The following is a 26,319-nucleotide window of genomic DNA, read 5'->3' on the forward strand; positions in this document are numbered from 1 at the left end:
ACTTGTATAAAAGCACGATCTAATGAGGTCACGACCTTGAGACACTTTATTATACAATACGGTACAAATGTTTTGTACTGTTTCAAATACAGGAAACAGATTGGAAAAAGGTGAGTGACAAGCTTGGAACAAATTAAACACGCAAATCAAAGTACCGTTACATTAAATTAAAAAAATGAAACTAGATTAGCCACTATATTTCAAATACTAGAGTAGCTATTTATCACTGAATCTAAAGCACAATAAAATGAGATATCAGAAAGCAGTAATTGGCATTTGATGCAGCGATAAACTGCCCTTGCACTTTCAATGCATCAATCCTCTGTAAGCCATTTATGTTTAAAGGTTAACTTGTCAGATGAGTTTGAAATGATATTTAAGTATATTTTTCAACTGAGAAAGAGCGCAGATATAGTTTGACCGCGGCTTTGTCCGGTTCGTGGTTGATAGTTTCACTCCACGTGAAACATGACGGGTTCAAAACTAAATTGAAAACACATATCCTGCAAACAACTCTCTAAACCATCCATCAGGATATTAGGGAATCTGAGTCAACACCTGGGAACAATTAGTGGTGGGAATCTGATCCAACGACTAGCAGATAAACATGAGACTTTGCCCATTACGAGGGGTAACCTCGTGATTTTCCCCCCAAGGGAGCATTATGGCTTGGCCGGGACTGACCGCGCGGCGATGTAGAGCATGTGGTTGATCCGCAGCATCCTCTGGAAATCCAGACCCAGACGCTCCGTGTCGTTGTCCTCTGTCAAGCCTTGGAAACTGGGGAACAAGTAGGAAGCTGCGGGACACAAAAAAAAAATAAAAAAGGCATCAACTCCAGAAGACAAAAATATATAATAAATTGAATTAATCCAACACATTTCTTTGTGTCAAGACAGAGGAGCTAGCAGAAGAAGACGAAGGAAAAGAAAATGAGGAAGTGAATTTATTAAAGAATTAAGATGCGGAATATGAAAAGGAAGAGGAAGATGAAGATGACAGAGAAGGAGAGGACGAAAGGACGAAAAAAAGTAAAAAATTGCATTTTTGAATCACAGAAAAAAAAACAGGTCACGGACTAGGTCGTGATTAAAAAGAAAGAAAAAAAATACTTCTGCAGACAGAAGAAAAAAGAAAGACAAATAGAGAAAGAAAGTGACTTTTGAAGAAGACTAAGAAGTGATAGACCGATAAAATAAACATGTGAAGTGAACCAATAAAAAAACAAACAAAGAAAAAAGATGGTGGCAGACCCTAAAAAGACTAAGAAAACAAATTAGAAGTCCAAGACAGAAAAATAAAACAGAAAAGAATCAGTAAAGGAAGACAAAGGAAAAAAAAACGCAGACGATAGATGACGAAAACAACTACAATGAAAAAGAAGTTTCTCCACTTTCCCTTTGGCTATTTTAGTCAAAAACCCTCGACAATATGTTCTATGCCGCCGCACTAGTAAGTCTAAACACGATATTCTGAATAATAGAATGTTCACGGAATATGAATTAGGCAGCAAAATCCAACAGTTTTTATTAATCTCAGTAGGCGACCATTTTGCTTGCGACTGAAAATGACATCACCCGCAACCAATCGAAGCTCAGCTTCCGAACATCACGCGATTGAGCTTTGAAAATGGGTGAGTCATAATTGGTTATTAAGTGTAGCCTGGGAGATTTCAGGCAATAGACAATAACAAAATGGCAATTGAAAAAAAATGGATTTGATGCTTTATTCATATGTTGCTTTAATTTTTAATCCATATTATTTTTGATTCAAGCAATAATAATCAGAATAATGTGTTTACAACACTTGGGCCACATTGAAAAAAAAGAGACAAATAAGAAAGAACCCAAGTATCTGAGATATTCCCAATTCAGCATGTCGGGTCTCCTGCAAGGATGCGGCGCTCAATTTTTAGCATCAAGAAGACCGACATGTCCTGGAAGCGGCGTACACATTTCCCGCGTGTGTTAAAGCAGGAAGAGGAAGAGCCTAAAGTGCCAAAAGTTCCGGAAGTTCCCATCGGAACTGAGCGGCTCCAAAAAAGGAACACAATTGAATGAACACAAATGATTCCCCCAGCGGGGATTCAGTTCAAATACTCGTCTGGAATCGACCGTGGAAAGATTGAAGTCATTCCAAGTCCCGGACCTTCACCCCCCCGAGTGCTTTTGAATCCGGATTTTAATCCCTCCCGAGTCCTTTTTCTGAACCTGCTCTGCCGATCAAAGCACAACAAACATGAGAAGCGCAACTTTACTTCTTCACTTGCGTGACAACAAAGAGCAATTAGGAAAACATCAAATCAGCAAGGTTGCTTTTTGGGAATTCTCTTTTCATTCGATGGCACTGCAATCATTCTCTGACATCAGGAGTTGGGAGTTTATCTAAAGGGTTGGCTTTGAGATACAATGTCAAGTAACGACGTAGACGGTGATGAAAATGGTCTCGTCATTCCTAATGTAGGTAAATGACTGCTTTTGGAGCATAAAGGGGACTAGTCAAATGTTTGGTAAGACCTCCAGATTTGAATGGTCTCAAACACAAAAAGAAGTCAAGAAATAGTCAACAAAAAGAGGTCAATAATTGCACTTGTGAACCTTTGATTTTTGTTCCATAACATGTTTGCTATTCATTGCTCATATTCATTTCTTTTGCAGCACTGCCAATTTTGTTGTATATTTGTTAAACAACGACAATAAATACATTCTATTTTATTTTAAATTGACAGTATTTTCTTGATAATGCACAGACGAGAATAGAACGTCATTTCAAGGCATAAAGCTTCATCCACATCACAAAAAGTGACTGAAAAAAAATCCATCCATCAATCTTCTATAGCCGCTTATCCTCACAAGGGTCACCAGCAGGCTTGCTGGTGCCTATCCAGCTGACTTCGGGCAGGAAGCGCAAACTTAGAGGGTGTTTCCAAACTTCTAACTGTTACACTAAATGGCCATTACATCTCTGGCAATGTTTTGGCAAGATCAAATTTAGAGAGCGCAGTACCATGTTGTGCCACAGCATGCAGTGGAAGCACTGAGACCTACTAAAAGAGATGCAGTGTAATAAAAGCAAGAAGAAGAAGCAAAGAACTATATCTTCATACATCCATGTTTGTGGTGCTCCATTCAACTGGAGTTCCGTTTCAATTCTTTTCCCAGCGAGTAGACAAATCTACTGAGCAGTCCAAACATTGCCTCCCAGACTTCTAAATGACTCCGAGAACACTTTTATGGACTCCATATCAGGGGAACCCGGTGTAACGGCGTCACCTGCCGGACTCTCGGCTGACAAATGGCTCTCATTATGCCGGCCGCCTCTATTAGCGCAGACACCGCTACTTCCGCTAATGGCCGGCCCTCGCCGCCACCGAGATCCATTAGAGCGCTCGGAACGACATCGCTCGCCCATCCATTACGGGCCCTCACTTCCTCGCGCTGTGAAGGGGGTCCGATGACCAAAGGTTTGGAGGGACTGTCACACATGTTCTACATCCTCATCTTCTTGCTTTCAACGTAACAAGGACCGCATGACTCTGTATCTCTATCTATCTATCTATCTATCTATCTATCTATCTATCTATCTATCTATCTATCTATCTATCTATCTATCTATCTATCTATCTATCTATCTATCTATCTATCTATCTATCTATCTATATAATTTAATAACATCATAAATAAAAAATATAGAAAGGATATATTTACCTTTATTTACCTATGTGACGAGCTTGTTATGGCTATATTCCCTAGTAAGGGTAGCCTAGGCTAGGTTAGCTTAGCTTTTTTGGTGTTTCTTGATATCTCCAGTTTTGTTTCCACACAAATCATCTTCTTACTTCTCTCTTTAACATCGCTAGCAATCTTGGGACTCATGGATAACCAATTAAAGTTTGAATAAGCACTAACATGCATAATAAATACGATATTGAGAGCACTCTCACACGAGATCAAGTTTTAGACAGCCAATTTTGTGACCCCGTGCGTCGACCAATAGCAGACCAGCACCTTTGTGACCTCATCACGCTGACCAATTGTAGACCATTATCTTGGGGAGTCGAGACGCCGACCAATAGCAGACCAGGATTGTAGTGACGCGTTGCAGCGGAGACAGTTTGACGCCGACAGAAAATAAGAGCAATTACCTAAACATGCCTCAAGAGGGAGGCAAAACAACAAACACAACCAACCCCACAGGTCATGACAGTTGTTGATGTTAATCATAAAGCGGGATAAATGCCTTAAAAGGGAACAAAAAAACTCAGTATTCCACATTGGAAAGTGAAAGTCAGGGACGCTGTCACCCAGGGGTACACTCTCTGTCTGTCTGTCTGTCTATCTACCTATAAATATATCTCACAGTATATGTTTTTTCGGTGTTGGGCTAGAGGAGGGTCTAAAATAGGTTGGTAGTGTAGAGTTCAAATCAGGGCTTTTGGTGATTACGTTGTGAATATCAAAGCGCAGTTATGTGGAGGGTCCACAGTATTCCATTAAAATTTCTCCCTTGTCCAAAAATGTATAAATGATGCAATCGGATAGAGAACCTCATAAAATCTTAAAGTATTGAGTCTAGACAGGAGTACTCAACAACAAATGGACTTTTGATTTGAAGCATGAAAACAATTGTTTGTGTTATTTGTGGCCATCTAAGATTTACAATCAAGTACCCACGGTCTAGACTAAACCCCATTAAGCCCACACTGAATGATTAAAACATGCATTTCAACTGGTCAAATAAGGCCACTATAAAGCCAAAACTAGAATTTAAAATCAAACAAGATAATATTCAACGGTAGAAAAAAAGACAACAACAAAAAGTGGAAGCGAGATGACATAAACGGCTGAGCTCAGAGGGTCACGGTGGTCAGCTGTGGTTTTTGTTTATGTTTGACTGTGATGCTCTGTGGTTTTCACACTGTCAGGGCCAAATGGAATACTTCAAAACGCACAATAGTTTCAAATGCAACGTGAGCCGAAATTATCATCATTTGTTACTGCTCCCCCAACATAAACAAAGCAGAATCTGATTTTATTATTCGTCAATGTTGTGAGAGGGTTCCGTTCTATTGTGTTGCGGTACCTCCGGTGTCAATGTTTCAGTTGCGTACATCCGACTATTAAAAATTAAATGAAGCGTTCTTGTCATGCATTTTTCATGTGAAGCCCTAATTAATAAAAGTAATGCTTTCTTATGGCTTTGCAGCGCTAAGGAACTATGTTGAAGTTGAGGGGAAGCGTTTCATTGAGAACACTCATTTATCGCCAATCAAAAATAAATGGTGTCGCTTTGGCAACTAGCGAGTGGCGTACTCACAGTCTCGTCCGACCACGTTGATGGGCTCCAGGTCCTGAGGGAAGGGGGTGGCCCCACCGGTGGGGGGCGGTAAGGAGGCGGTGGTGCTCAGCAGCGGTAGAAGCAACAGTAGGAAGGGGAGGGGCGAGTGGGGTGAAGAGGGTGAGTGGGGTGGAGGCGGCGCCCGCCTCATGGTGACCCCCCAAAGTGACCACTCAGCAGGAACACATGGCCCCCGTGCAACACGGCTCCAACCTGATAAAAAACAAAAAAGGCTCATTTGCATTGTTGCTGAAATCTGATTTATGACATAGTGACGTTTGATTACACCACACAAATTAAGTCACGTTTTTGAAGACGCCGTCGTGAATGCTCAAAAAAATGCAAGTCAAAGTGTTTAGTAAGTAACTGAAGTATGTAAACTGTCAAAGCTACGAGGCTAAAATATTTATGCACAATAAAACTGACACTGTTTATTGAAATGAATATTGGTATTGGTAGCTCCAATTTGGCGCTTTAATGCTGTCCTAGTGGCTCCCTGGAGCTTTTTCCAAAATCTATGAAAATATAAAAAAGACTGTTTGTTGTTTTCTTTTAATATAGTTCAGAGACATGGCACAAATGTTCCAGCCATAAAAACTTGTAGAATAAATATGAAATTTCAGTATTTCTGTCAACAAAGATTTGCGTCATTTGTTTTGGTAGACCAAAAAAAAAAAACGGCGCGTGTTTGATGGGCCATTGAGCCCAAAGGGAAAAAGCGAAGCATATACGAGAGAGGATTCAACAGATCTTGGACAGAATCATTTTCTTTCATTGCTAATGCGGAAGGATTGCCTGCATATCTGCTTTGTAATGAGTTGTATAAATAAGAAAAACATCTTACATGGCCCACGAGAAGCTGCCCAGTGATATCAGAAAACAGAAGTCACATTAAACGGATACGCACACAAGCCTGTCATAAGCACATAAAGTGTCTATTATTGGAATAACCAGAATATTTGGTCGCTCAGGTCTGAGGATGGTGTTGTTTTTTCAAATAAATATCACAAGAAAAATCCAATTTCTTTATTGGATTTCTATTATCGATACAAAAAAACACGATGCGTTAAAAGTTAACCTTAAAGCACCATCGTACGGCAGACCTGTCACGTGGCGTGTCATTCTCTCCAGGGTGCATGCGCTGCAGAGAAAATAAACATTTAATCATGAAGGCTCATTACTGGAGCCTACTTAAGCATTTTGATAATAAGCTAATATACACCCGGCATGTGTTGCCTTCATTATAAGGCTTATAGAAGGCTTTCGATCTTTTTTTTTTTTTGTGGCTCCAGACTGTTATTTTTCCCCTCAATATGCCTTTTTCAACATTTAGGATTGCCGACACCTGGTTGAAACAGTTAGTTAGAAAATAAATAAATAAACGGAAGAGGAAATCCCATGGTGGGGGGTTGCAAATAGATTTTTTTTGCCCCTAAATCACTCAGTCTGAGTACACAAGGCTACAGTGGATAATTAGCAGATTCGAAAACAGTGGGTTAGCTTGCCGCTAGCGTTTTCGTGGACAATCATTAGTTGGGACAGCGAGAAAGGTCGCGCAGGCGTCTTGTTCATGTTGTGCTTGTGGAATGTTCTCAACTAGTTGTAAGAATGCAATTGTCCTATTGTGGCGAATTTTCATCTTCTGCTGACACGGGCTTACGAGCTTGCTGCGCGAGAAGCCGCCGCCGTCGTTGGCTGCCCACAAGACAAAAATGTTGCATCAGCTTCAGAGCACAAAAGAGATTCTTTTGTTGGATTTATTCGGCTTTGTCGACTTTGGGACAAAAACAGACAACGGTGCAGCTCACTAACATGAAAAAAAAAAAAAGCGATCCAGTGCGCGCTAACAGAAAAGGACGAAAACCGCGAAGACAGCATATTTACGCTTGGTATCAAACAAATGATTTTTTTTGCATTGGCAAGGCATGATCACGCCCAAGAAATCGTTAGCAAAAAATGTAAAAATGAATTGCTTGTTGCAGGATGAGATTCAAGTCAGGCACCTCTTGATTGCGAAGCAGGCACGTTAACCACTACCCCCCCCCCTGCAAGCCCTAATACAAAATCCATCATTTCATTAATAGGCACATATTTAATGTCTGCTTAACGAGGTCTCCTTCTCACAAGCCTCTCTCTAATTAATGTTACGGCTACATTAGCTAGATGTTTTATTGATCTTCCTGGAAGGAAATTTGGCTTTTCCAGAGCCCTCATTGATGCGTAGCGCGCCCGGCCTCGACTCGGACGTCAATCTCGGCCGAGATCCAACGCGGGCGCTCAAGTCGAAGCTCGAAGCTTCGGGGACCTCGGGCCGGCGGAAGATCGATGAACCCGGCCAACTTGGAGACGGGACCGACTGTCACTTGTGCAGGCTTGAGGTTAAGCGATGCTCCCGTGGGAGTTGCCTGAGTGGCACTGATGGCGAGGAGGGGTCCTACCCCCCCCTTGTCATCTTGGTTGGCAGCTGGCGACAAGCCTCACCTACAAGCCCGCCATTATTCGGCAATAAAATAAGACTTCTGGTTTCTCTTTGGTGGATTGGTGGAATGGTGGATTAGTGCAATGATTCTCAAATGGGGGTACAAGAAGACCCTTCAGGGGGTGTATGAGATTTTAACTGTGTTTCTGCAAGTATGAGGAAATCTAATGTATTTCGATAATATGACAGGAAGAGTACATTTCAATTACATTTTCAAATTAAAAGCAAACTAATTGGAAGATTAAGCAACTAATTGCTCAATTTTGTTGTGGTGACATCATATGGTTTTACTTTAAGTTTTATAAAGATTTGCATTATCATAGGCGACACAGTGTACCCAAAAGATGTGCCATAAACAAACTCTATTTTTAGAAATAAACTGGATTAGGGCTGCAACTAACAACTATTTTGATAATCTGTCAATGATTCAATGATTCAAATTTTTTAATACACATTTTAACTTCTACTGCTCTACAAAAAGAAGTGTGTTGTTTTCCCCCCAATTTGACATGGCGAATTCTGTGTTTTTATGACTTGGTTTATAATTTGGGCAATAACATCAGAACATTATTGTTTTCTTAAGTAAAAGCAGATGTCCTCATTTGATTCAACATACTGCTACTCAGTTTGCGTTCATAATGGACTAAAGTCATTTCAAACCAAGAGGCTAAAATTCTGTGAATTGTGACAATTTTAGGTTTCTAAAGATGAATAAGTTATTAAAAAAATAACTGATTAATTTGGTAATGGATTAGTTGTTGAGCAGCTCTAAATTGGATGAATAGATGAAGTTTTCTTTGCACGTTCAAATGTCTCGCTATTAGTCGTCTTTAGGAATGCTAATGCGGCTTTTAGAATGGAATTCCCAAGGAGCGCCTTTTGTTTTTCCCCCACTTCATACTTGGACCGGAAAACGGCGGCGTTCCACAATCAGCCTTTAAATGGCTCCTTCGGAAGGCGCCAGGCAGGTAAGCGACTCACTCCCCGAGCTCTTGTGCTTGAAAGCCTTCAATGCTCTCAATGCCCAACGCCTTCCAAGCCGGGGAAAGTCTGCAGGTGTCGATATGCGGCAGCTGCCTTCAAAGTCTAGTAATTGGAGCTTGACTGGAAGCGTGACACCCCGTCTGACACCCTTCGGTCCGCCGTCGTGGCCCGCGAGGGATTTGTGCTCCCAATTATTGGCTGGCGCTCCCTGATCCTGCTTCCAATTTGCTGCAAAGACCTCGGTGTGGTCAGCCTCTGGAAATCTAATTAGCAAACTTTCTCCTGTCGCAGGTGGCAAAGGCGAAGCTAACAGGCGCTAGCAGCCCGCCGACGACTGTCATCGGACGCAAATGAGGGGGAACGCCGCGGCGCCCAGCTTACAATGATGCGTTTGTTCTGCCGCCGTCCACCTTCCCGTCATGGGTTGTTTTCCCGCTGCGGCATCGGCGTCCACATGAGCTTGTTTTCCCCGCTGGCGACTTTTTAGTTTTTGCTGTGTCAAGGGGTAAACACGAGATATCGTTTAACTTTGTGGAACGCGATGAGCAAAGCTAACAGAGGACAGAAAATCCCTTTGGTACATGCGAAGGTATCGTTAATGTGTTGACATTCTGCAAAAGTAACACAGAAGCTGAAACAATTACAAAGGCGAGCGGGGAAAATAAACTACCGTAATTTCCGCACTACCAGGTGCACCGGATTATAAGGTGCACCTTCAATGAACGGGCTATCTTAAAATGTTTTTCATACATAAGGCGCCCCGCATTATAAGACGCATAGAATAGAAGCTTCAGTAGTGGCTGGGTTTGCATTAAGCATCCACTAGATGAAGCTACGCTAAAGGGAATGTCAACAAAATCAGATGAAGTCTGTCAACTACATTATAATTAGGATTATGATTAAATGAATCGGAAATTTTGAATAAAGATGATTTGGAAAGTACTGTCTGAAGAAGGGGGAAAATTAAATATTAAACTTAAATCTTTTTTAATCAAATTGCAACCAAAAAATGTGTGCTTTTTTTGCGCCTAGCATGTCAAAATTTCAAGCAGTGTGTTATAATATTTTAATTACAATTACAAAATACATTTATAACTGGAATACAGAGGTAAAATGGAAGAATTTACATGGTGATTAAGTTATTTTATTTTTTTCAAACTCGAGGTTTGTGCGCGGTACAAACCACTGGATTATAAGGCGCACAGAAATCTTCTGAGAAAATGTAACGGCTTTTAGGTACGCCTTATAGAACAAAAAATATGGTAATGTAGCGATAATAGCTATGGCATGTGGGCAAATTGTTCAAACAGAAACAAAATCAAAACATTTGGAGCTGCTGTAGACCACACCTCACATCCAGACACTCACAGGCAGAGAAACCAATTCACGTTTTTGACATTACTTACAAAGCAAAACCCTTTAAAGACACAGATCTAAAACTTTTAAAAGTAGTTTACAATGAATCTTTGCTATCAGTGGGGGAATGGGGAAGAGTCCTCCCGCAAATAGCAAAAATCCTCCTACAAAAGGTTTAGAACTTCCAATAGAGTACAACAATGCTTCTCAAATAGGGGTCCATGTACCCATGGGGATACGTCAAGATACTTTAAGGGGCACATGAGATTTTAACAGGGTTTGTTCAGGAATCAACAACTGGAACTTAATTATTTTTAATGCAGTGTCAGGAACAGTACATTTTTCTTTCCAAACAAATAAATTGGTACATGAAGCAAATAATTGCAGAATTGTATCACAGTATCTTCTTGAGTATGTAGTCCCAAAGTTTTATGAATCCTACATGGATGGCAAAGCACTGTGCTGAAGCATTTTTTTTTTTACATCGAAAAATACGTACTTTGTCTTGGTTAGGGGGACTTGGCTGAAAATAAGGTTGACGGGGGTGCAGCATTGTAAAAAGATTGAGAACAACTGGCATGCACAAAAAGGTGTTAAAACACTACAAATTTAAAAAAGAACATCCTCAGATTACTTAGAACTAGTTCCTTGGAACGTATATGACACGATGGTAGCAAAGCACCTCTTTACTTGAAATGACGGCCCATTACTCACTTCCGTTAGGGCTAAGCACAAAAAGGGCGAATGGGTGTTTTTGTAATATAGTTTAAAACAAAAGCCTCTAATACGGAAATTTGCAAAAGCAGGACAACATGGGGATTCGTCGTCTTTTATCGCAACCCGCTATTATTTAACTACACAGTGCTAATTCATCAAAAACACAAACGATTTTTTATTTTTTGGGGAGCGCGGGGGGAGTAGAAATGATTAATGACATTTTAGTAAATTAAGCAGCAAGGTTGGTCACAGAAAGAATTAAACTTGAGGGTCAAGGTTCCTCTGCACTTAATTAAACGTTAAGACAGCAATAAAGGAACCAGTTCATAAACACGAGAGGCTAAAATGCTAAGAGTCCAACATAATGCGCTAATGTAATGCAGCAGGAAGTAGCCACGTCCAGGGTGCACAGGTTCATTGCCGGCCGCAGCTGATCGGAGATAAAAGAGATGAAATGTGCTTCTGATTGCACTCTTAATGGCTGCGTCGTCCCGGCCAAGAGTGGACGATAAAATCTACTGCAGACTTATTATTTTTATTGCTAACCACACATTCATACGGCAGATTTTCAGCTCGTTATCCCATGTCTCCCTAACACGGAAATGCATCTTTGTGTCATCGCCTTGTTAGCGCCTCACAGTCCAGAGGTTACGGCTTTGGGACTTCCTGTGTGGGGTTTGGATGTTCTTCCCACAGTCCAAAAACAAGTCAATGAAGATAGTACATTTTCATCAGGTGCGAAGGTACACGCTTGTTTGTCTACCTGCGTCCTCTGATTTGCTGCCAACCAGTCCAGGATGTACACACAAAGCCAACTGTGATAGGCTACAGCTAACCTGCCGTTCTAATGAGAATAAGGGCTGGAGAATGAGACGTTTTAAAACGCCATTTAGGTTCAAAAATGAGATTCTCGGATCATCATCTTCCCCGATTGGTCGCATCATTCCGAGCATGAATCATCAGGCACGGCGGCTAGCATAGCGTAGCACAGCATGCGCGCAGGTCCCAGAAGATGACGGCTTTGCGGTGGAGCGGGAAGACGTCGTCCATCATTTTGGTGTGCTTGTCAGAAGAAAAATAAAAAATTCCCGAGGCTTGGGACGGAGGACGGAAGAAGCCTTTCAATCTTATTCATCCCGCCGTCGACCGTTAATTATTCAGTTTGAACTTCCGAGAGGGCCGACCATTCCCGACCCGCCGCGCTCGCCGTCACTCATAATCCACACCGGCCCGTCGGTAACGCTCAGACTTTAAAATATTCAGGGCGCCGTCCGGTGACCATCGAGCCCCCACTTCACCGTATCAATAATTCAGCTCGCAAGTGAAAAGCATCACCCGATATCCCTCGCATCTCCATAGCTCGCATCCACCACGCCACTCCCGACAGCGTCGTTCCCCTGAAGGGCGTCACGGTGTGATCGATGCTGTTTTCTCGTATCGGCCGACTTTCCTACTTAGGGTTTCTATTTGTGTCCGGGCCGACAGTCAAGCGGAGTTCAGGGCGGCCCCCGTGGTATCCTGTGTCGTGGCCATGCTGAGCTCCAAAGAAGTTGACATTGAGATTGTTGCGACCAAATAAACGTGTAGTCCTGACGATACGTTATATTTCTTCGGCTCACCAAAATGGTGACGGCAGAGATTCTGGTTCTGCTTGTACTTAATGACTAAGGAGGTTAGCATGACGATTGGTACGTTTGACGATCTCGAGGTTGACGTTCAAAGGGACTCAACCAACGCTACGTATTTTTAAGTCTTTTAAGAATGCGGAGATTCAATACCAATAAGATCACAGAATCGGAGGACTTAAGCAGCACATGCCGTCTTTAACCTTAGAACCGCTTGATCATTCGGTATCCAAGCAGCCATCATCTAAATGACGCATGGTCGTCACGACAACACTAGAGAAGCTTTCGGCATGAACTAATTTGACAAAGAGCTGCACTTACATACAAACAATTTTAGTCGAGAAGACAAGTAGACGCTAAGAGCGCTATTTGGTGGGAAAGAGGCCTCGTTAAGATAACGGCAGCAGCGTGACGAGCGCGCTCCCCTGCTCAGATTAAACACTTCATCATTGTCTGAGGGCTACGCCGCGGCCATACCATGGCGACATACCGCGAAAGCTTCCAATTACGCTCCGACTAGACATCCGCGCGCCACGCGGTGTTCCGAGAGAAAGGATGAAGGCGTCTAACGGGGACAGATCTTCCTCGTGGGACTCTCGGCGGTAGATGACCTTCTCGCGGCTCCGGCTGATGACATCATCCGGCAGCCGAGTGGCTAACGAGGACGTGGAGGAATGGGACGGCGAGGAGGGACGGGGTGAAGGACAGCGTCCAGCAGCTTGCTGGCACCGAATCGGCCGCCAATCATCAAAGGACCGAGTGCGTGAGGAGTCAGTGAATTTAATTAAGTCCAAAAATAAGATGGGACTTGATGAAAATTCACTACACACTCACTTTGAAGGCCCGCTGCTTCCTAACACACTAATCAAGTCACTTGTTAACACCGGCAGTTAACGAGCATCTGTCACATGCTAACGAGATCGCGACTGTAGAAGATGGCCATTATCCCTTACGTTTTACTTATTTTTAAGGTGTTCGGAATTGGCACAAGAAAAAAAATATCTTAATCTGTTATAAACGATGAAGACAACAGTAGCACTAAGCAACTGGAGCTAGCCGGAGAACTTAAATCCAGTTTAAAATTGGAAATTTTCACATGCGAAAGAGGGAGACTGAACTGCATCAAACCAATATAAACCCTTCTAGAACATCCTGAACTAGAACACGCGAAAAGGTAAAAACCAAACTAAATGGGGCTAAACCATAATGGAAAAGGACTCAAATTGTACTGGACAAGACCTGACAATACAAACTTTACCAGACTAAATCACAGCCAACCAAAACAAAACGCAGACCTGACAGAACTGAACCATATGATACGTAATGTGAGCAAACCGCATTGGTGCACATGACCAGAGACTGCACAAGACCAAACCAGACCGACCCACACCTGAACAGCCTGGATCACGATAGAAAACTGGAAGTCACAAGACAGAACAACGCTCCACTAGACTAGACAAGAACATCGAGATCGGAAAAACACTCGAGAATGACCCATTTCTAACTAGACTGGACAAGAAAATACAAAACCAGAGTAAACTGGACCAAACTAAAACGGATCAAATCAGATCGTACCGCCACAGAGCAGACCGAATCGAAACAAACTGGACAAGACGAAGACCACACCAAAAGGAACTGGATCGCACGTGACCGAAATGAACATGCGTGACCAAGGCAATGTCCTCTTTCTGTCAACAGTAGTTATGACCCGGCAGCTCTAATTGGAACCGAACCATCAGCACTTAACTGCCTGTCCACCGAGCGGAACCAGCTGTTGCATACCATTATTCCCTTTGTGCATGGAGGTTATTCTTCTTTTTGGCAGACACAGAACACGTCTCCCTCTTTTGTCAGTTCCAACAGAACTTTTTGCTGACAACTGCTTGCATGGAGGATGAAAAGATTGGAAAAGAATGAGTAGGATGAGGTAGCCGGGCAGCCCGGTTCCAACCCTCTGAACCCCGAAGCGGATCAATAGCGATCAATACGGTGACACGAGCTTCTGTTGTCTCCCGTTACACTTAGGCCTGGCGCAACACAGACTAGACTCTTCATAAAACTATTTTGGATTCTTTTTGTGTCCTTCGGAAGGACCTTGAAGAATCTCATTAGGAAGAAGCCTCTGGTGGGAGGGGCTTGACTGACAGCTGAGAAAATGATGGGCTCTCACATCTCGGGCAGACGCTGGTGACAAGTGATTTTGAGGGAAAGAACTCGAAAGGCGAGAAGATTAAAGGATCAGACAGGGACGGAAAGAACCACGCAGAGGGCCTCGGATGTCTCCCGAATGAACTATCTGCTCTTGGTTAGGGACCGAACCCATCCTGAAAAGCAAAATTTTGGAAATGCTCTTAATATTGCTGTGTTGCATAAAGCGATCAATCAACTCATTTATTGTCAAATTAATCAATCAGTTTAGTAATTGATTATTCATTTCCAGACTTAGTTTAATTTAAAATTCCCCGAATCCTAATATCTAGTTAAACAATAGATTATTAAAATAATCTTTAGTTGCAGCCTGCATTTACTGGTTAGTGCATTTTGTTATTTTTGAAATGCAATTTAATTTAAAGCTTGTTTGTGGGGAAAAAAAACGCTTGCAAAAATAATTTAATGTAATGTTAATGAGAAAAATTTAAGTTATGATGACTGCCTTTAACTCTTTCTGTGCTATGGAGAGGAATTCTACCGACGTAGTGTGCCGTAGAACACAACAGAACTAGCAAACATAAAACTGACTAGCTACAGCTAACATTGTACATATTCACATAAAAAACACATACTGTACATACCACTTTGGGGTATGACTAGCTGACTAGCTACAGCTAACATTGTACATATTCACATAAAAAACACATACTGTACATACCACTTTGGGGTGCTGTAAACAAACTTCTGAACACCTCTTGAAGCGCTAGTTAACTAGCATGCTATCACGTCTGATGTTAGCATCGTTAGCACAACATACAGGAAGTACGTAAACTTAAATAAATTTACGTGCTCATCATAATCACAAAATAAATATGGCTCTTGTGGACATGCCTATTGTTATAAAAAAAAAAAAAATTAAAGTTACGTAATGACTTCTGAAACAAATCAATTTCTTTCGAGGTACCATTGCTTTGGGTTAAAAAAAAAAATGAAGGCACACAGTTTCTACATAGCCCATAATCTGTAAACTTGTTGTCAAATGTGAAAATGTTGCTGTCTGTATACTGTACCAAATATGTAAATATGTAAATAAATTGTTTTATTGCCGTGAAAACATGTTTTTCTTCATGTTTTATAGTAAGGAATGCATGGTGAGATGTTTTCAGATGCCGAAAATATTGTTGTGTAGAAAACACATCTTTTCACAAAGAGCTCTGTTTTCTCCTTATTTTTACCAAAATCACTTGGTGTCACTCAAATGACCTATTTTCAAACAGTGATTACAAGAGAAAGGAATAAAGCGAAATCATACTTTTTTGAAGTGAAGAATGGCATCCAATCTTTCATATGGTACCACGCGTTTATATAGACGTAGCACACAATATTCTGTCAGCCTTGAAAGATGCGTGAAAATGCACAAAATCGTCTGGCACCCTGGGGTTTGATTTTTCTGATAATTCTCGGCACTGAAAGACTCAAGGTCCGAATCTCTTTGAGAACGTGAAGCGGAATCGCAACAAATAACATAGTGGGGGTGTAAAGAGCTTTTTAATCCAAATAGTTGTTCAGAGTGAAGAACCAGAATGGACGTGTGAGAACCTTTGGCGGTGCAAAGCCGCAGATGTCTTGGCCCTCCAGCTGAGACGCCGGACGTTTAATTGGACCGCTCAATGACGAGCTGCACTCGCTAATTAAAGCACCAGGCGAGGCTCGCAGTGTTGCCAAAGTCAACACGATCTGAAAAACATTTGGACATGAAGACGGCCACCCGGAAGCTCCTCATATGAGGAAAGCACTGGCTTGACGTTCTGGTTCAAAATGTCGTTAACCTTCATGCGATATTTTGTCCAATCCTTTGATTTTCACATCAATGGAATTCCACATCAAAGGGGAAGTATTGAAAAAATATACTAGGGAGCTAAAAATTCACCCAAATGGTGACAACATGTCAAAGATCAACATGGCATGACCACTTATTTATCACACTACCGGGTTTGTGCCATCCCTTGGCTAAAACATTATAAGAATGATGAGGAAGAAAATGACCCCAAAATGGTCAAACTACAGAACAAGACTTAAAAAAAAACAACACAAAATTGTTTGTCACATCTGAAGTGCATTTGAATTAAGGTAGATTATTTACCACATTGTAAATGTTCAGTCAGTGAATAAATGATGGTGCAGATGTCGAATGTTCTCCAGCACTCAACACTTTGAAACAAAGTAGCATCTAAGCATGTCTCACAGCGACATCCCATAATAGCCTGCATGCAGTGTGACTGATGTTGCATCATTGTGAGCGGGATCAGCAACACAGATGAATTCTGACTCAATTCTTCTCCTTTCGCGCTGTCGGCTTTTTTTTTCCCCTCAGAAATATTTTTGGTGTTATTTACGTGATCTTTACAGGAAGGCGATCCCAGCTGCTGCACTAAATGTCAAAGCGTCCTGGGAAAATAACCCCCACACAAATTCCATGGTCCACTATCGCAAAAAGTGCGCATTGCTTACAATATCGAGACAAAAACAACATCTGTTCATTAACCAGCTGAATATGAAGGCAAACGAAACAAAGTGTACAAGGTTACTGTTCAGTAAGGTCCCATGTTTACAAGACGCAATTAAGCCGGGTACACACACATTTATTTTCAACATTGTAAGTGATTTTTAACACGCGCGAGCAATTAAAACAACGAAAAAAATCTATGTGTTTTTATGCTCTTTTAGAGCATGGGTTCTCAAATGGAGGTATGAGTACCCTTTGCATACAAAAATTGCACTTCAGTGTGTGCGTGAGACTTGAACAGAGTTTTCGCAGGTACGACCAAATGTAATTTAACACTTTGTAATACCGTGAAAGAAAAAGCAGTGTTCTTTTCAAATAAAGAGCAAATGAATTGGAACATAAAGTGACATTGCTTAATTGTATAACAGTAACTCCTGTGCAAAACGTCAATAATAATAAATAAACAGTCATGTACAGGAAGTGCTGAGATATCACTACAAAGGTAGGTTTAAGAGACTCTTTTAAATCTTGTTTTTTCTCTTTTTTTCTCATCCATATTGAAAAAACGCTGACAACCACTATTCTAGACTGAGGTGGACTGAAGATGCACAAAATACACTGTTTAGTAGCTGCTTGTTGTCAGCCTAAACAAGCTGCAGAATTTCCATACCACTCCTTTCCTCTAGGGGCAGCATAGAGCCAAATTGTAAAGCGCGCCATTTTTACAATGTAAACAAGATTTTCAAAGGAGCTCGTTTACATTCTGAGGATGCGTCAAAGCTGTCAAAAGTTCGAGCTGGCGTTGCGTAGCGTGGCGTTTGACGTGCGGACACAGTGGGTGATGTCGGCGTGAGCCTCATGCCGATGCGGCGCCGGCGCAGGCTGGTGCGCCTGTCGGCACGTGCGAAAGGAAGAGAAGAATTTACGACACGTGTTGCCACCGCCGCCGCGCAAAAACACTTTGACAAGCCGTCTCCTCGCCGTCGCCATCTGCCTCTTCGCCACCGCCAATTTGTCAGAGCAGACGCCAGCGCGAGTGGCCGGGCCCTCGGTTAGCTCAAGGGAGGTAGACGAGGGGAATCGGGGCACGCGCGAAGGCAGTGGGTGAGGTTAACCACAGTTCATCAGCAGCAAAGGCACGCAAACACTAGATCAGATGCTAAATACAAACACATGCAGACGAGTTCATAGCAAGGTTGGGCAAGGTAGGGTTGGCGAGCCTCGCATGGATTTAGTCGGGGCCCACTAAGTATTTGACATTAAATTGTTGAATTGTTTTTCCTAAAATAAGCGTATTATCTTATTCTAGGGCTGCCACAGATTATTTTAATTGATTTATCTATCGATGACTTTGGTGACGAATCAAAAAAACGTTTCATTTCCACGCCTTTATTAAAAAAACTGGACATATTTTGAACTCATTCGGTGCCGTGGACGAGAATTCTCGTCTTTTAAAACAGTAATAAAAAGAATACAATTCTTCCGTTTTTTATGGAGGGTAGCTGGCACCCTTGACTAGTGCCCATCTCATATTAAGCCAATTGAGCACTGTAGTGAAAACTGTGACTATTGTGGATAGCAGTGTTTTTACATATACAACACATATTATAAGTAAGTAAGAGATGGAAATCAATCTTTCATATGATACCACCAATGTTGACATAGACATAGCACACAATGTTCTGTCAGGCTTAAAAGATGAGTGAAAATACTAAATAAAAATCTGCAAGTCCAAATGAAAACCTTGTAAAAAAAAAAAAAGATATGCATTCTTATTCACTGGAAACACATTTTGACTAACATTTGCTCACATAGTTCACCAAATAAGAGACGAGAACTGGTTGTCACTCATAGTAGACATTATCTGTCAAACTGACATGCACAACAAAAGAAAATTAAAAGCGTTATATAAAGTCCTTGTAAAATGAAAGATGTCTTGTAAGTTTGACACACCACAAAGAACAGTTAACAACCCTGCCAAATTTGAATGATTTGCCATAAAAACAAAGAAAAAAGAAATGTGGCTTTAATATTGTCCAAAACCGCAGGTCCACTTTATATGTGAAACCATTTCACGCAAAAAAATGGATGCTATTTCAACTGGCAAGTTCCTTGTTCCTACATGTTTGAGTGAAATATATCAGCGAAAACACATGGGCCGAAAACCTCTGGTGGCTAGAATATATCCCACAGGGTTTTCCACGCTGCAATGAGAGGCGCTAGCTTCCAGCTAGCTCTTGAGCAAACAAGCCTCTGAGCTGTTCAGTAAATTGTGGCATCCAGGGAAGATGAAATTTTTGGAGTGTAGGCGTAGCTAACTAGCAAACTCCGCGCTGCGGCGGGCGGCAAGAAACGGGCCAAGTGATAATAACCAAGCAACTGTGGTGGGGGGGTGACAAATGCTAGTCCGCCAAATCCAACATTCGGCATCTGTTTTAGCAAGCGATGAAGTTGTCAGTCTTTGAAATGTCATTTTTTTTCAATCATATTTAATGTATTTAGACCCAGCAAGCTGTTCAAGCGCAGTGGACCCCCGGCATACGACATTAATCCGTTCCCGAGTTGGGATCGTAAGGCGAAATTGTCGTATAGAAGCCTAAGTTAATGAGCTAATTGCCTGCAAAACCCCAGGTAAAAACATCCACATTTTTCATACATATTAAAAATGAGTAACAAAGGAGTATAGTAAGTACTAATTATATATAATATACATGTGTAAATAACTATAAATAAAAAAATATATACAAAAAAAAAAGAAATTTTATTTACCTTTGGAATGACGTGACTTGAGATAGTTACAGTTATAGTCCCTAGCGAGGCCTACTTTGTATCTCCGGCTGTTTCCATACATCACTAGCAATCTTGGGACTCGTGGCTAGCGAAGTAAACTTTGAATTAAGCCACTAAAATGTACAATAAATACGATATCGGAAGCGCACACACCAGATCGGCATCTTTGTGACGCCGACCAATAGCAGACCAGCATCTTAGGGACGCCGTGACGCCGACCAATAGCAGACCAGCATCTCAGTGACGTAAACAGTGACGCATATAGAGATGTATGAGTGTGGTGTGATTGGCACAGTCGTATGCACACTGATTGCAGAGTTTGAATTTTGTTGATATTGTAAGGCGGGAAAAATGCTGTAACAAGGGGACAAAAAAACTTCGTATTCCACCTCGTAACGTGAAAAAAATCATAAGCTAGGGACGCCGTAACCCGGGACTCCACTGTACACACTATATAAGTATAATTAGCGACATAACAATGCTACATATAAGTCAATTTAAATGCTGGTCTTTGAATTCTAACTTGTTGAAAAACATTAGCTAGGCTGAAGAGGCTAATTAACATTTGGGCATGTCAAGTGTATATTGTGAATGGCTCGTCTCCGTCTTAATGAGAGCAAACAATATCCCTGATGAATAATGTATGAAATAAGCGACATAGCGAGCCTCCTCCGGGGTTTACAGTCACACTTGAACAAACAATAGCCGCCTTTGTGCTCCCCGTCACTCACGTTTGTGCACGGCGGTGACGTTCGTGTTCACGCTCACCGGCGGTTCTGACCCGTTTTCATTGTGCGCCCTGAACTCTGCCGCACACATGCCAAGCCTACTCTGTGCATTCCAACCAAGGCTCACGCCAGCCGCCGGCTTCCATTCAATTTGAGTGACACGTGAGGAGGGGCGCCCGCACGGAGAAAGGGGCAACTGTACAACAGTTGTAGGGTTGGGACGTTGCGCTGAATAGAGTGCTAAGTCCAACGTGAAAGCTAAAAACAAGTTGGCATCCTATTTTTACAGAAATCTATTTTTTCCGCCTTCAATTCCTTCTTCCTTCCTTTCCATCACATCTGATTTGTATTCATGAGAGCGCACGTCATTGCCCCTGTCGCTTGTTTTCCGCCTGCCTTCCACCTAACACATGCTGCTTGGGTGTTTGTATCCATCCTGCCTTCCCACAGGTCTTCCTTTCTTCATTCTGTTGCTTAAAACTGATACTACCTTCATCCCTCCCTTTCTTTTTATAGACCTGATTTTTGTTTGGCATCCTTCCTTCCTTTGCCTTAGTCCATCCAGTCACGAGTTCTTTCTTTCCTTTGCACCTGTTTATTAATGCATCCTTAAATACAGCGGACCCCGCCACATGAAATTAATCCGTTACGGGGATGGGATCGTAAAGCGAAATCGTCGTATGGCGGGCAATAGAAACCTATGGTAATTAGCTAAGGTGTTTAAAAAAAAAATTCAGGTAAAAACAACAACATTGTTAACAAATATTAAAAATTGGGAACAAAATAGTCTAGTAAGTGATACTTATATATAATATACATGTATACAATTAAATATCATGAATAAAAAAATATATAAAGCAAACATGACATTTTATTTACTTTTGAGTTGACACTGACGTGAGCTACTTAGGGCCATAATCCCAAACTTCGTTTCCATAGGGTTCAAGGGTTTGCCTCCCTAAAGAGGGAGGCAAAACCACATAAACACAGCCAAGCCCACAGGGCATGACAGTTGTTGATGCCGTAAAGCGGGAAAAATGCTGTAAACTGGGGACGGAAAAACTTTGTATTCCGCTTTGTAACGTGGAAAAAACGTAAGCCAGGGATGCCGTAACCTGGGGGTCCACTGTACTTTCTTTCTCTCTTCCATCTCGGACACAATTTTTCCTTTTCTCCTTCCTTCCTTTTTTCTTTCACTCCCTCCCACCTCAGATATGATTTGTTTTCCCTTTTCTCCTTCCACCCTTCTCTCCCTCTCACAATACATCACCTTAGCCTTCCTTCTTTCCTTCCACCTCATTTTCCTTTCTTCCCCATGCAAATTTTTCCTTCCTCCCTTTCCTCCCTCCCTCCCTCCATTGCTTATAACTACATTTTTCTGCCTTGTTTACTTCTACTTCCATTATTCCGCCGTTCTTCTTTGCGTGCTGTTTTTTTGCTCTGCTCATTCCTTCCTTTATTCCTACTTTCCTTCCTTAACATTTATTAATGCATCCTTAAATACCTTTTTAAAGTGATTTTTATCTGTCTTCTTTCCTTCCTTTCAAATAGGCTTGCTTTATTTATTTCCTTCCTTCCTTCGATCTTTTCCCCTTCCTTCAATCCCTCAGATTGCTTTTCAATGCTTTAAATAATATTTTCTGCCTTCCTTGCGTCTTTTCCTAGTGTCTTTCTCCCATCTTTCTCTCACACGCGCTTGTCTTTTGCACCCTTCCTCTCAAACTGCTTTCCTGCTCCCATCCATCTCAAACCGGCATTTTTACTTCTTTCCTTTCATCCCACCTCCCAAGATTCCCTCTTTTTTTTCCTTTAGTGCCGTCCAAATACTGCTTTCGATTCCACTTTCTTCATCCTTGAGTCAATTTTCCGCCATTGTTGACGTTAGCCATTTTCAGTGACATTTTGCATGCAAAAAGATTGAAACGTGGTTGTGCCGCAATGTTGTCTGCCTCCATGTTAAAGTTACGAAAGGCTATGCAACCTAATCGTATTTCCCGGCATGCAAAACAAATCAATCACCGATTGCCATCTGTGGAGGATAATGGACGTTTCTTGTGTTCTCAATCAAAAGGTGAAAAAGTGAGAATTTGTTTTCCCGGCTGCTGTGCTGCCAGGTGGAAAATTGATTATTGATTAGCGTTTGGAACAAGGCCAGGATCGCTCGGCTCGCGTTGTTGACATTTTGCATTCTGTCGGGCAACACCGCTGGCAGAGCTCTGCAATCCATCTAACCATCCATCAATCAACTGATTGACTGTCAATACAGCAGAGACAGCATTGGCTTACGTGCTAATCAAAAAGATTAAATGTCAACTTACGGTTGGATTCAAAGAGGTTCAAAGTCAACTTGTCAGGATCAAGGGAATTAATCATGACAGGTGTTAAAAGTTATATCGAGGCTTAAGATGTGAGGTCTACCTTTTGTGTAAAAAGTAACAAAGAGGTTAAACGTCAAAAAAGGTCAACATTAATGATGGGTTAAAAAAAAGTTTCAGTCAAAATATTTGGCATCAAAGAGGCTAAAACGTGGGTTATCGTTAAATTAGGGTCAGGGGCGATTTATATCAATGAAACTAAAAGTAAAGATGATCATCAGAAACGAAGAGGTTTACAATAAGGTTTAGATGATCTTAAACATTAAAGAGGTTGCAAACAAAGATTATATTTAAACAGCCTCTGTCAATTTGTAGACTGAATTCAATCTTCAATATAAACTTAAAGCTAGACTCAAAGAGGTTAACCATCAATGAGGTAAAGAGACAACTAACAGTGTGGATCAAGGAGAAAAGTCAAACTACGGTTTTAAGAGCTTCAGAGTGGCTCCAAATAAATCTACTTTTCTTTCTTAAAAGGCTCTTAATTAAAATCAAAGAGGTAACTTAGTCTTTCTCATCGCATTGATGATTCCATCAAACCCTCAGGAAGGGGAGCACCTCCGTTATCAGGCAGACATTTTTGTGTCTACCGGTTTTTGGTGATCTGCTTCCCTCCCCCCAGCATGACAGTCATTCTCAAAGAGGCTAAGCATCAAAGATGTTCCAAACCAACTTACTGTCAGGTTGTGCTGGACCCAATGACGCTGACGTTGTCAAATCTCCAGCTGATGCCTCTCTTGAGGTCTTGAAAGTGCCTGAGAAAAAAGAACAACAAAAGAAATGTGACCCGTGTTGGAAGGAAAGATGCTCCTCTGAGGTTTGCAGCAATGAGGGCCTCTTTGAACCCCCCCTCAAAGACCCCCCCCCCATGGGATCTCAGCTGTCACAACACACCCAAAAACACAAACAAACAAGAATTCTGTAAAAACAAAAGCAGTGATCAAAGTAGCGCAGTTAAAAGGAAACATTATGTTTAGTCGGAACTGAACTTGCGCCCACACATACTGTGTTTGCACGCTGCACGCACCAGATGTCCGCCATCTTTTTGGCGAGCATACGCCGCCGCGCCACGTTGTGCCCACGCTCGCAATAACCAACCAATCCAAGCGTGGGCGCATCGCCCCAAAATGATTTTTTTTTATGTCAACATAAGGAGGAAACCTGCAACAACAAAACTAATTCAATGGCAGGAAACGGCGGGGGACTTATGTACATTTTTGGTGGAAATTGCGAAGTGTGGATTTTCCTTTTTCTTTTTCTTAAATGATGTAAGTTTTGCTTTCATTTAATGTACATTTTGTGGCATTACATAATAGTAAACAAATATTACATGCTGAAATGTATAATTAATCATTATCATGTTTTGTGTCATGGCGTATGTTTTTTGGTGGTAAAATGTGCTTTTTTTAAAAAATTTTATTTAAAATGTAAATCTTTGTTTCTGTATACTTTTCGACGTGTAATGTGCATTTTTTTGGCATGTCATACATTTTTTTATAATGTATACTTTTTCCATAGTGTATGTTCTACAAAGCAAATTTTTGTAAAGAATTTGTGTCATTACGCACATTTTAGTTTCAAAATGTGCATTATTGTATATAGATTTGTTTCAGAACGGAGTTTAATATTTCAAAGTCAAGTTTATGACATTTTTAATGAATTATTTAATGTTTACAGTGAGAGTATTTGTTTTAAAATGAAAATTTTGCAGATGATGACAATATGCTATCATGCCCCAAATTTTCATTGACATTTTTTTTAGTTTCCTCTTAAACATTTTTTTTTTGTTTTTATTTCATATACATTTGTTTTAAAATAAAAAAAACTGAGAATGTACATTTGTTTCAGCGTAAATGTTACGAAGGAAATATGAATCATATTTGTTTTATGTTTAATGATATTTTTCACGACTGCTTTTTCCACAGTTGTTTCCAAACGTATTTTAGTGCCCTTTTTTTTTTTTTAAGGTTAAGGCAAACCATCCATTTATCGCTTAGTTTTACAGTGTACATTCAATAACTTACCTTTTGCCTGATATTGTATTTTTGTGTTTTGACGGACATTTTATTAAACCACAGGAAATTACCCTGTTGTGTTCATTGATTGATAACTGATTGATTAAAGCTTGACTGCGAGTTGATTTAACAGGGTAATGAAACGCTGCAATAGCTGCCAGCGTGTTGGCTCCGAACACACGTGACGAGTCAGACTGGAGTAAAAAAAAAAAAAAAAACTATACGAATCGAGTAAAGCCCCACCAAGGCGACCCCCACCCCCCCGCAAACACATTTACGGAACTTCTCGATTCATTGACCTCCAAGCTATCTACAAGATCCACAACACTTTCCCATCTGCACTCCCACCGCTGGAGATTTCCCATGAGGCCTTGCAGCGCAGGCTGATCGATGGACCCTGGCCGCCGGCGTGGGGGGGCTGGGGGCGGGCACCGTCTCCAGGAATTGAGGTATTAATAATGCAGGGTCCGCGCCTGTCATAGCCCCCATTAGCACAGAAAAGGCGGGAGGTCCACGTCTGATTGATTAACTGATTAGATTAATTAGACTCTTTTAGTTGGGGGAGGTTAGTCGGTCTGAAAGCGGGGAGAGGGGTGGGCGGCCAGCGAGATTAACGCAACTTGTTTAAAGGCGCACTTTTGCAAGGGCTTGGCTATTAATTTAAGGTTATTGATTGTGGGTGGGAGCTTTTTTTTTAACCCTAGCATAGTTCAAAGCGCAATAAAGCTGATGTGCAATGCTTACACTAACACAGTGCTTCTCAATTATATTTTGCCAAGCCCCCCCCTAGGAAAGAGAAAACTTTTCACGACCCTCCACTCAAAGCGCTGAATATAAATAAGAATATTATCGATAAAAATTATATAAGTATACCAATTCCTGTACTGTTTTTTAACATGAACAAAAGAAAAAACGCAATAGAAATCAACTTTCAACTGTGATTTTTTTTAACAGCTATTCAATTATATCATACAGTAACATTATATTTTGCAAAGCCCCCCCACCACATACACACACACACACTTTCCATGATATCTGTAAAAATTGTAGAAGTAGACCTCAACCTGTATCCTTTTTAATATTTACAAAAGTAAAAAAAAAAAGCAATATAAAGCAACTTTCAACAACTGCTTTTTTGATTTATTTTTACCAGCATTTATACAGGTTACAGGTTAGTCTAAAATGGAAAAAAAGGAAACTATTTGCATACTCCACTCACTGCTCAGACTCTAAATATGATGATCATCTATCAAAGT

At 41.2% G+C, this 26,319-nt stretch overlaps 1 protein-coding gene across 2 annotated transcripts in view; it reads right to left on the bottom strand.

Annotated features, from left to right (window-relative positions):
• Positions 1-26,319, bottom strand: part of sema6cb (semaphorin 6Cb) — a 102,727-nt gene that overhangs the window by 24,947 nt on the left and 51,461 nt on the right. For both annotated transcript variants that reach the window (XM_088409952.1, XM_088409951.1), the window contains exons 3-5: positions 23,726-23,803; positions 5,317-5,550; positions 685-799 (exon numbers count right to left, since the gene is read on the bottom strand). In XM_088409952.1, coding sequence (XP_088266078.1) covers positions 685-799; positions 5,317-5,488 — 287 coding nt within the window. In that variant the 5' untranslated portion in view covers positions 5,489-5,550; positions 23,726-23,803. The remainder of the gene's footprint in view (positions 1-684; positions 800-5,316; positions 5,551-23,725; positions 23,804-26,319) is intronic.

The sequence above is a fragment of the Hippichthys cyanospilos genome, chromosome 3 (genome assembly GCF_059441005.1).
Source record: "Hippichthys cyanospilos isolate Australia breed blue-spotted pipefish chromosome 3, RoL_Hcya_1.0, whole genome shotgun sequence".
NCBI lineage: Eukaryota > Metazoa > Chordata > Actinopteri > Syngnathiformes > Syngnathidae > Hippichthys > Hippichthys cyanospilos.